At 41.9% G+C, this 12,414-nt stretch overlaps 1 protein-coding gene across 1 annotated transcript; it reads left to right on the top strand.

Annotated features, from left to right (window-relative positions):
- The first annotated feature begins 3,452 nt into the window (after window positions 1–3,452).
- KLHL31 (kelch-like family member 31) lies at window positions 3,453–10,600 on the top strand. The gene is made up of 3 exons (XM_009999193.1): window positions 3,453–3,630; window positions 5,867–7,070; window positions 9,868–10,600. Exons 2-3 carry the CDS (start codon window positions 5,899–5,901, stop codon window positions 10,598–10,600), a joined length of 1,905 nt encoding a protein of 634 aa, XP_009997495.1. The 5' UTR covers window positions 3,453–3,630; window positions 5,867–5,898.
- Window positions 10,601–12,414: the final 1,814 nt, after the last annotated feature.

The following is a 12,414-nucleotide window of genomic DNA, read 5'->3' as shown; positions in this document are numbered from 1 at the left end:
CGCTGGCAGGGGGGCTGGGCCTGGGCCCCAGCGCTGCTCTCCCAGCCCACGGGGCAGGAGCAGACAAAGCTGGAAGAAAGGAGATGTAGGCTGGCTGTTAAGAAGAAATTACTTCCTGTGAAGGTGGTGGGACACTGAAACAGGTTGCCCGGGGAAGCTGTGGATGTCTCCTCCCTGGAAGTTCTCAAGGGCAGGTTGGATGGGGCTTGGAGCCACCTGGTCTGGTGGGGGTGGCCCTGCCCATGCAGGGGGTTAGAACTAGATGATCCTTAAGGTCCCTTCCAACCCAAACCCTCCTATGATTCTCAGTAAGCCCACGGAGATGAGTGGGGGAGCAGCAGCCCCAGGAAACACCGTGGCATCTACACGTAGCCAGCCAGGTCAGCCCAGCAGCTGTGCCAGCTGCAGGAGCAGCCCTGGGCTACACCAGGGGGTAGGTGAAGCACTGGTAGCATCAGAGTCATTTGCACTTGCTCAAGCAAACTTGGTTGTTTGCCTGCAGGTAATTGTAAGGTCTTTGGCATTTTTATTGTCCATGTGTGGCTGTAAGGCTGCTTCGTGGCTGTTCAGCACAGCAGCACACATAGGGGTAGCAAGGCCAAGCCCATGAGGATGTGACTGGTGCTCACAGGCACCCTATTGCAGTCCTAACCTGCAGGTGAAGGCAGCACTCAGGCTGAAGAAGACATGCATTTCTTTCTGTCTTGCATAGTTTACAACCTGATCGTTAATGCTTTTGGCCCCTGCAACTTCCAGTGTGACTTCTATGTGATTTACCTAATGTCAGAAAAATTGTAGGGCAGGGAATCAGTCTTTGGTGTTGTATGTCACCATTTGACTCAGGTTTGACAATTCTTTTGATCCCCTCTCCCTCCCACCCAGGTAGGGAAGGAGAGAGAGAAAAAGAGAGTCTTTGCTGGATTGAAAGCTAAACTACACAGCTTTAATTAAACACCAATGATATAAGAAAATATATACAATTATATACAAATGTGTTCAGGTATGTACAAAAGCCTCTCGCCTCCCCCCACCCCCAGCAACTCCCACAGCATCTCCTGAGCTGTGAACAGTCCAAAAAAATCCCGGAGCTGCTGGAGAAAGCAGAGAGAGATGAGGGTCAGGAGAGCTCAAGCCTGGGGGTTGGTGGTGATGGATGGACAGAGTCCTCCCCGGACGCTGGCCATGGACAGAAGAGAAGGGAAGAAGAAGCAGGAAGGAAGTTGTCTTCTGTGATCTCTGACCTTCCTCTGAGCTTATGTAGATACATGGAATGGAACATCTCTGGCCAATTTTGCTGTCTGTCTAACTCAGCCTCCTATGGGGTGTTCATAGATCTCCCCATAGTGTCTGAGCTGGCAGAGTAAAGATGTGACCTTGAAGACCCAACAGTTAGAAAAACATTCCAGCTGTTACCAGTCTTAGTTGGAACACTCTGCGCTAGTTAAAAGAAAGCTTACTGAAGGAAAAAAAAAATCAGTAAAAGGAAAATTGGCTTCATCCTGGCTCAAACCAGGGCAACCCCATAGCTAAAACAAGATCTCTTCCATGACACTTGCTGGGACTGAGGATGTGCTTAGAAGACTCCAAGCTGAACGAGTTTCCCCTAAAAATATACATGTGTTTGCAGTATTTTCTTGGAAGTTAATGTAGGTATAATTGAAACAGATACATAGAGCACCTTTCACTCTTTAAATAGTGTTTGGGGGAAGTGTTAAAAGGAGTGTATCTAGTGTGAATTACAGGGGAATTTTAAGTAGGCAAAAGTTTGGTATTTGCATGTTAGAGTAACTACTCTTGCAAAATAGATCTTATTATAGCTGGGCACAGCAGATAGCGAATTTATCAGGAGAGAAACCAAAATAGCTGGTAAGGCAATACAGTAGGTAGAGTGCTCAGGTTGGATGCAGAAGAAAACAAATCTAGATCAGTGTTGCAAATTGGCTCCCCAGTTCCCATGCTCCTCTTTCATTTCATAGAAATATTTAGCTCATGTACACAGTGTGTGGAGACTTCAACAACCCTGCCTTAAAATTGGCTATCCATAACTTTTTACTCATTCTTTATTTTTCTAATTATTATTTTTCTAATAATATGAAATTACTTATATAAGGTAGCATTTATGCAGAAGAAATCTTGGAAGAGATTCAGCCCACACCAGCATTATAGTTGAAGTAAACTTTTAGTAGGGAAGTTGATGCTCAGATTGTCATACAGATTATGCAATTGAAGCTGGGTTTCCTATATGTTGTTTGAAAGCCCTAATTGTCAAGTTACCAGATTTTTTTGAGCGAGGAAAGTCTGCTTGCTGCACTTCTGCCCAATTATTCTGAATTATCATGATTTCATGCCAGTGAAGAAGAACACACATAAAATCTCAAAAACTTTCCTAGAACACAAAAAATGTTTCTAGCCCAGATCTAACTGCAGCATTTCTCATATTGCCTGTCGTAACTTCGGCAAAGAAAAGAATTCCTCTATGTGGTTTACATAGTTAAGGATAATTGTCCACGTAAGGAATTTTATAATTAGTTTGAATTGGTAAATTAAAATATACTGAGATGTATTAAGATGATGGCAGATGCTGTCCTACATATTGATGTTAAACCGAGTTGTATATTTGAGGCAGTAGGAATCTAAACGTGAGAAAAAAATACATGGGACAGTAAAGAGAAGTTCCTAAAATATGTCTTAAGGCTTTGTCCTTGATTTTTCACAGCTCTGGCCCTGTTTTCATAAGGAAAGCTAATTACCTTGTTGCTGCTGGGAGGGCTTGGCTTTACATTACTGTCCTTCACTTTCGTTTCACACATTTGACTGCCTCTAATTCCCTATTTTGTTTTTTCATTTTTATCTTGTAACTTTTTGTAATTCCACTAGCACAGCAGTGCCCTTTTTTTCAAGACTTCCTGCATGTTATTTTAGATCATAGAGTAATATAATCACAGAAGGGGCTGGGTTGGAAGGGACCTTCAAAGATCATCCAATCCAACCCCCCTGCCGTGGGACATCTTTCACTAGGTCAGGTTGCTCAAAGCCCCATCCATCCTTGACCTTGAACACTTCCAGGGCTGGAGCATTCATAACTTCCCTGGGTAACTTGTTCTTGTGTCTCAACACCCTCATTGTAAGAAATATCTTCATTATGTCCAATCTAAACCTGTCCCCCTCCCCAAGCGTACTATCTTTCAGCCAGCTTTGATGTGGGGAACCCAGGGATTTACCCTACACTTACTTGGGAAAATTCTTACCTGCTATAGATCAACCATCTTCCCTTCTCTTTCCTCTCTTGTACCTGTGCATTTAGAGGGTCTAGGCTTGTCCCCTTGCTATTGGGAGGCCAGGCAGCTTGGGGAAGCTGAGCTGTGGCTGGGCAGAGGCAGGGAGCAAGGCACAGAGAGGAGGGGTCATTTTAAAGAGCACCCGAGTGCAGGCTCCGGTCTCTTTTGCTTGCTGTGACAGCAAAGCCTCACACTGGAAATCACAATCTGGGACTTAACAAGTGGCCCCTGATATTTCTCTCTCTTTTTTTTACCACTTTTCCTCTCTTTTTTTCTTCTCATTTTTCCAAGGAAGAAGCATTTTCACTGACAGCTTCTTGGACAGCTCTGGGACACCATTTTTCTGAGGAGGGTAAGGAGTTTTTAACTCCTCGATTTGATAGTGGTTAGAAGTAATATTTTAAAGGAGGGGGGAAGATAGATTGTTTGAATGCATTGTTTTGGGACCCCAAGTGTCCTTTGGCATGAGTTATTCTTAAGCTAAAATAAATTAGGTGAAAGCAAACGGCTGTAGAAATCGACATCTTCCAGGGTTTTCAGGTCAGTAACTTGGACTTATAGGATTGTTTGATTTGTTTCACTGGTTTTAGAAGTCCTGTCACTTAAGTGCTTATACACTGAACTAGCTGGTAACATTTCTGATGATGGAAAAGTATTTTTCAGATGAAAACATTGGAGAGTGGACATTTTTGAAAATAACTTAAAATGTCACAGATTTAAATAAGCTCTCTGATGATGCAGTGTGGCAATAATCATTAAGTGCTGTATGCATTAAAGTTTTAAAGTTACAGTTCTCTAAAAATATTTGGAATCACAAATATGACTGCCAAAAGAACATGTCCTTGCCAGTTATGAAGTAGTGGCTATTAATATGCAAAGCTGTAACTGTGTGGGTAACGTACAAAAACATCGGAAAGTTTCATTTTGCTTTTATTCTGTGTCAACAAATATACATGACACTTGGGATAGCATAGGGGTGTGTTGGGTTTTTTTGCAAGGAAGTTGTGTTAAACGACCAAAATACACTAAAACACCAGCTATACCTTTGATTGAACCTGTCTTAAAATGGCAAGCTGCTGGGAGGTTGCTATTCTGGGAGGTGACTCTTGATGGGCCTCAACAGATGTAGCTGCTGGAATGCAGCCGGAGCCCGGGAGCAGCTGACCCCGCGCTGGCACAGCCACACTGCGGGGCTCGCAGCTCTCTCAGAGGGGCTGACACTGACACTTTGGGCACACATGGTCTGATCCCTCGCCTGTTCTGCCCATGGTCGTCACCCTGCAGCAGCAGCAGCAGCAAAAAAAATATCCTGGTGCTCACAGGCAGCAACCGTTCCTTTCTATAATTAAATTACCATTTTGTCCCGTGCTGTGTGCTTAAGGAAGAATTGATGTGCTGTGTGCTGAGATCTTTATATCAGGATATTACAGACGTTTTTTACTGTTACTTAAAAAAATCCAGTCATTCCTTTTATTGTTAGGTAGCATTTCTTCAGCAGGGAGTGCAAGGATCATAGAAAAAAATTAGCTGTTATAGATGGCTTTAAAATCAATGGATATATTGAAGATAAATGCTATGTTTTCATATACTTGAATGCTGGTCTCAGTAATGCTGTTTTAACTGTGTTATTGAAGATCAGTCCTTTCCTTCAAGGTATATCTGCATCTACTTATATTTATTTGAAATAGCTCCTTTGAAAATTATTTAGGGGCTAATCTTACATTGCACTTGACAAAAACTTGTCTCTTCATTTCAGCAAGAGGTGGAACTTGCCTGGAGTTCATAAGTCTAATTCAAATATCTGTTCTAACATAACTCTATGGGAGTATTTCTTAACCTTTGCATATAAAGAACTTGTTTAACACATCCTACGTGATATTTTTCTCCCATCAAAGTCAGGAAAAATCCTAAATGTAGGATTATAAATTTCAAATTACTGATACTGAAAAGCAGGCAAGGTGTGTTATGAATAGAATGCATTTATGAATCTGACATGGGATATAGAATATCATCAGTCTGGAAAACCAAAAGTTACAAAAATCTGGAAACTGTTTGTAGTGGATACTAAAACTGAAATCAACATGATATCACATTGAAATTCACTTCTATCTTTCTATTTTATGTTGCTTTTCTAAAAATAATTTCCCCAACTCTGAATATTTCCTGGTCAAATTCTGAACTCACCTGTAAGTCTCTACCAGCCCTGGAGTAAGGATGAACAAATTTTGGGGCCCATCTTTTTACTGTGCTTCAGACTAATGAATTCATATCTAAAGCCTGGCTAATTCAAATTTGTATTTACAAAATTTAAACACTGGCAAGCTCATTTAATGTTTAGGAAGAGAATTTAACTCTTTGGATGTGGTGGCAATAGAAGAATGTTATTTTTATGACCTTGTTATTCTTTTGAAAAGTAATCTAAGACAATCTAGGACAGTGTAAGAGTTCTTAGAAAGATAGATTTTCTTGTCTGCTTTGCTTTTGTGGCATTTATATTTTTTGGCAACTGTTAGATTTATTGCTTAATCACTCTGCTATTACATTTTACAACTGCAGTGTAGCTCTAAATGTTTTAATTTTATTTTTAGCAAGCTCTTGCCTGTAATATTTCATTGCAACCATGGCCCCTAAGAAGAAGAATGTGAAGAAGAACAAAGCAGATATCAATGAAATGACTATAATTGTGGAAGATGGCCCCCTCAGCAAACTAAATGGCTTGAATGGACTCTTGGATGGAGGAAATGGTTTTAGCTGCATCTCCTCTGAAGTTTCTGACCCATTATATAGCCCAAATCTCTTGGAAGGTCTAAGCAAAATGAGACAAGAAAATTTTCTCTGTGACTTGACTATCAGTACCAAAACCAAATCCTTCAGTGTCCATAAGGTGGTGATGGCTTCAAGCAGTGACTACTTTCACAACATCCTAAAGAAGGATCCATCCACTCAAAGAGTAGACCTCAATGACGTGTCCCCATTGGGTCTAGCTACTGTTATCACCTATGCTTACACTGGGAAACTTACTCTCTCACTTTATACAATAGGTAGCATTATTGCCACAGCAATTTATCTACAGATTCACACCCTTGTCAAGATGTGCTGTGATTTTCTAATCCAAGAAATCAGTGTTGAGAATTGTATGTACGTTGCCAATATTGCAGAAACATATGGACTAAAAACAACCAAGGAAGCAGCACATAAATTTATTCGAGACAATTTCATTGAATTTTCAGAAACGGATCAGTTCTTAAAACTTACTTTTGATCAGATTAATGAACTTCTTGCAGATGATGACTTGCAGTTGCCTTCTGAAATTGTTGCATTCCAGATTGCAATAAAATGGCTGGAATTTGACCAAAAAAGAGTAAAGTTTGCTGCTGATCTCTTAGGTAACATCCGTTTTGGTACCATCTCAGCCCAAGACCTTGTCAATTATGTTCAAACTGTGCCAAGAATGATGCAAGATGCAGACTGCCATAAACTCCTAGTGGATGCCATGAACTATCATTTGCTTCCCTACCACCAGAATACACTGCAGTCCAGAAGAACAAGGATCCGTGGAGGTTTCAGAGTCTTAGTTACTGTTGGGGGACGCCCTGCTCTAACAGAAAAGTCTCTTAGCAGAGACATCCTGTACAGAGATCCTGAAAATGGATGGAAGAAGCTGAGTGAAATGCCTTCTAAAAGTTTTAATCAGTGTGTGACAGTGATGGATGGATTTCTCTATGTGGCTGGTGGGGAAGACCAGAATGATGCCAGGAACCAAGCCAAGCATGCAGTCAGCAATTTCTGCAGGTAATTGGTCATTTAAAAGGGATAGAAACATCAGTTCCACAGAATGCACGTAGATAGACCGAGCTGGTTTGTGACAAGCATCATGAACAGATAAGACAAGAGAAGGGGGACAGGGTTGGAGAGGTATGGATGCTATTCTATGTTAATGTTTGAATTAACAGAACTATGCAACGAAAGTTTGCAAAAACTTCAGCATAGTTACACATGCAGAATGAGAAGTGAGGAAGGCAAAGAAAACTTACTTTAAGTGGAGGAAAGAAATAGGAACATAAATACAAGGTTCTGGGATGTTCTAAGGTACCATTAAAATGCACCAAGTCAAACAAGGCGAGACATTATATTTCAAGAGCTTCTAATGCCTCACAGAAAGTCCTGAAAAACACCTTTTAGGTATTCTAATTCACCTTCTGTGTACCATCCACCATATTTTCAACAGCTTTTATACTGCATTTCGTATCATAGAATCATAGAACTATTCAGGTTGCAAAAGACCCTTGGGATCACCGAGTCCAACCGTCATCCCTACTCTACAAAGTTCTCCTTTAGCTTCTTTACTTATTGAGATTTTAGAAACATTGTCACCATCTCTTGAAGACTACATTTCTACAGTGTACTCCAAATAATACCTCAGTTCTGAAATATTAGAGTTCCTATGTATTGTCATCTGAGGACTGCACTGGTGATAGCAAGATCAGAAGAGAGCATGGGCTAACATGCAATAGTCGTATGGGTGGTGCTGGTTTTTAAATAGTTCAACGTAAAAGGTGACAGCACACAATAGCTTGATGCAAAGGCTTGAAGTGAGACCACTCAGCTTTTTACCTGCTAACAGACTATGGACATGCAATGGCAATACACAGCTGCAGTCCTACCAGTGCTTCCTTTTCTGCTCCTAGAAGGCGCATTCACGTAACTTCTTCTGAAGACATCAAGCAACATGCAAAAATAATGAATAAGGAATCATAGAATCACAGAATCTTAGTTTTTTAGGTTAGAAAGGACCTTTAAGATCATGAAGTCCAAATGCAAACCTAACACTGCCAAATCCACCACTAAACCATGTCCCTAAGCTCCACATCTACACAGCTCTTAAAAACCTCCAAGGTCAGTTACTCCACCAATTCTCTGGTCAGCCAGTTCCAATGAATGACAACCCTTTCAGGGAAGATTTTTTTTCCTAATATCCAACCTAAGCCTCCCCTGGCATAGCTTGAGGCTGTTTCCTCTTGTCCTGTCACTTGTTACTTGGGAGAAGAGACCAACCTCCAACTCACTACAACCTCCTTTCATGTAGTTGTAGTGATCAGTAAGGTCTCCCCTCAGCCTCCTTTTCTCTAGACTAAACAACCCCAGTTCCCTCAGACACTGCTTGTGAGACTTGCTCTCCAGATCTTTCCCCAACCTCACTGCCCTTTTCTGGACTTGCTCCAGCACCTCAGTGTCCTTCTTGTAGTTAGGGGCCCAAAACTGAACACAGTACTCGAGGTGTGGCCTCACCAGTGCCGAGTACAATCACTGCCCTAGTCCTGCTGACCACGCTATTGCTGATTCAAGCCAGGATGTTGTTGGCCTTCTTGGCCACTCGGGCACACTGCTGGCTCATATTCAGACCAGCTGTCAACCAGAACCCCCAGGTCCTTTTCCTCTGGGCAGCTTTTCAGCCGATCTTCCACGATCCTGTAGTGTTGCCTGGGGTTGTTGTGACCCAGCTGCAGGACCCAGCACTAGGCCTTGTTGAATCTCATACAACTGTCCTTGGCCCATCCATCCAGCCTGTCCAGATCCCTCTGCAGAGGCTTTCTCTAGGTCATTTTTATTGTGTAACCTACTTTGTTAGAAAATAGGTCACATAAAGTAGATTATGTTGCTGCTCTTGCGACTTTCTGCCTTTAAGCTGTGCCTCATGTTCTCACAAGGAGCTGTGTGCTCAGTGCACACCTTGGCTGTGGGAAAGAGGAAGGGGAAGCCTCACAGTCCACTGCTAGATGGGTTCTGCTCCGTGTTCTGCCATTAACCTTGAGCACATCAATTCATATCAGTATGTCTGTGAACTTGCTTTCAGAGCTGCAGGTGACAATGCTGAATGACAACTAACAATTATTGTTTACTTTCCCATTAACTTTTTCTTGTGTGATTCTTTGATGCCCTCAGCATGCAACAAGAGAAATATAGGGGCCTACTGGTGTGTGTCTCTCAACTCCTTCAGGAGTCATAATTTGCAATTTCTTGTTTCAAAATCACTCTTTTAAATGTCAAGGACACAGAATGTTATTTCAGGTGGGTATGTTGTTAGAAAGCAAAGTTATTATTTCCACATAATCCTTGCTCCAAATGGGTGACAGGGAAAGAACACACACCATTTAGAAAGTACTAAAAATATGCAAGTGTATATCCCCACCTAACATTTTTTAAAATGCTCTGAGTAGTTTCTCATCTTTTCTGTGGGCTTAAATTGCAGAAAAAAACTTGTAAAAATTCTGTAGTTTGTTGGAAGTATCTCTTTCCAATATTCTAATGAGGTTATTTCACAAAATCAAATTACAGAAGAGAGAGATTTTCTTCACTAAAGGAACACCAGATTTGAATGATACAACACATTTTTCTCCAATCAAAACCTAAATATATTTGGAAAATTAACCAGGAATGCAAGTTTCATTCCACTGGCGTCTAGCGGGCTAAATAAGTGACTAAAATTGTAGCAGCTTTGTAGCTGCAGCAGCAGTGGGACAGAGGCAGAACTGTAGAATTTAGCAGAGCAATATGTGAGACAGTTACCCTCTTCTTTTAATGCTTTCAGATACGATCCTCGTTTCAACACCTGGATCCACCTGGCAAGCATGACTCAGCGGCGCACCCACTTCAGCCTGAACGTGTTCAATGGCCTCCTTTTCGCAGTGGGTGGTCGCAACTCAGAGGGGTGCCTCTCCTCACTTGAGTGCTATGTGCCTGCAACTAATCAGTGGCAGATGAAAGCACCTCTGGAGGTGCCCAGGTGCTGCCACGCCAGCGCGGTGGTGGATGGTCGGATCCTGGTCACGGGAGGCTACATTAATAACGCTTACTCTCGCTCTGTGTGCATGTATGACCCCAGCAAAGACAGCTGGCAAGATAAGGCCAGTCTCAGCACCCCGAGGGGGTGGCACTGTGCAGTGTCCCTTCTGGAGAGGGTCTATGTCATGGGTGGGTCTCAGCTTGGGGGGCGAGCCGAAAGGGTTGACGTCCTCCCTGTGGAGTGTTACAGCCCTTACACAGGGCAATGGAGTTACGTGGCTCCGCTTCAAACTGGAGTTAGTACTGCTGGTGCTTCCACCCTTAATGGGAAAATTTACCTAGTGGGTGGCTGGAATGAGATAGAGAAAAAATATAAGAAGTGCATTCAGTGCTATAATCCGGATCTCAATGAATGGACAGAGGAAGATGAGCTGCCTGAGGCCACTGTGGGCATATCCTGTTGTACAATATCTATGCCCAACACCAAGACAAGGGAGTCCAGGGCCAGCTCAGTTTCTTCTGTCCCAGTTAGTATTTAAATACAGGTCTAACCAGCAGTAAGTACCAATGTTTACCAGCACAGCAATATCATTAACCCTTTAAGTAGCATTTATGTGGTTATTTGGAAAAAATAAAATAACTGGCTTTGCAACAGTTTTAATAGTGCAAATTGGCCACTTTTAATTCTTTTAATACAGGTGGTGTGAAACGGCATATTACGCATACAATAAATTGTCCTAGGAAGAGAGAATTTAGCCATGACTGCAAAGGGAATTTCATTCTTTTCCTGACTTTGCCACTGACTCACTGTTATCTATGGCAAATAATTTTATTTATTTGTGCCTTGGTTTCCTTACCTGTGAAATATAGGTAAAATTGCTTCAGAAGATTGTGAGGCTTTTTTAATGTTGAGTTTTAAACGCTTTCAGAGTCCAAAATGAAAGCCAGATATTGCTAGTAATAAATGTTAGCAGAGGTCAGGAATATACCATGTGATTGTAAAATTGGTTGGTTTTGTTATTTTCTAAGCATATTCTAGACTGAAAAACAGGGAAAAAACAAGCAAACAAACAAACAAACAAAAAGAGCAACAAAAAAAAACAAGCAACAAAAGAAACCAAAAAAGCCCTCAAGAGTATAGCATATACCTTTTGAGGCAGTGGTATTCACAAAAAAAATTTCAAAATGTTTTCTCCTTCAGATGTTAGAAAAGATCCCTATCTTCTGCCATGAGACCCTGTCATTCTCATATCTAATGCTGTGCAATGGCTTTCAAGACCTGAATCCATGGGACACCTTAGCTCCTGTAAGCATTATGGACCAGGCCCAAGAGTTGCCTTGGGTGCCAGGTTTCTCTTCTGACCTCCATGTGTATGTCAGGAGCAGACCACCACTCCATCCTCTTTCTCACACCAGGGCAACTCTCCTGCCACCCAGGTAGAAGGCATGAAGGCCAGTCAGTATGTCTCCTCCTGTTCCTACTCTTCCTGTCTGTATAGGAATGTATGTCCAGGTTATCTTCTTATTCAAGAAGGTCCTCACCAAGGCAAGGAGATAGGAACTGCTGCAGCAGACCCAAAATCTAGAAGCCAAGTTCATGCTAGGAGGCACCTAGGGCTAATGGTGTCTAGGAGCAGATATGCACAGAGCATCCCTCCTTTTCAGTGTTATTCTGACAAATTCCCCATTGTCTGAGGAACAGAAATGGAATAAAGACTGCAGGATCTGCCTGTAAGTGTAGGGTATATGTGTGGAAAATGGTGAATCATGGGAAGATTGGATGAAATCAGAGACTTTCCTGGATAGTACCAAGGAAATACCATAATACTTCTCTTAGCAGATGTGGGCACAACATCACCCAGAGTAACCTTTTCCTGGGCATACCACTATGTACCTCTTTTTGAAGCCCTTATTACAGCCCTATTTATTTTCTGAGGAGCTTTTTGTTCGCTTTTTTTTTTCCCCCAAAGGTTAAACTAATTCTGTGTCTGTTGAAGTCTGTGAAGTTTTCCCAGTGAGTGAAGATTTTGCTCAAGTCTGATTACCTTCCAAGAACTTTTCTTCCTAATTTTAGCATGCAGTGAGGGAATTAAGTGTGAAACCTGATCCTGTTCCTGCAGCCAAAGGGATATGCAGCCTATAATGTCCCCTGAGAATTTCATGCCAAAGGCCCATTGCTGACGGCACAAAATGTCTATATCCTTCTGTTGGGGAAAGAAAGAAGCAACACAAAGAACTAAAATGTTTTAATACAACCAAGAGGGTAGAAGTTCACTCACTTTCACAATTCATGGTGGCTTCATATGCAGTTTTCTCAGATTATCATTGACACCTCCAGGCTTCAGTGCCAATG

Source organism: Chaetura pelagica, unplaced genomic scaffold (genome assembly GCF_000747805.2).
Source record: "Chaetura pelagica isolate M959 unplaced genomic scaffold, ChaPel_1.0 scaffold90, whole genome shotgun sequence".
Classification (NCBI taxonomy): domain Eukaryota; kingdom Metazoa; phylum Chordata; class Aves; order Apodiformes; family Apodidae; genus Chaetura; species Chaetura pelagica.
Note: the sequence above shows the minus strand (reverse complement) of the source record. Positions and strands in the feature narration are given on the sequence as shown.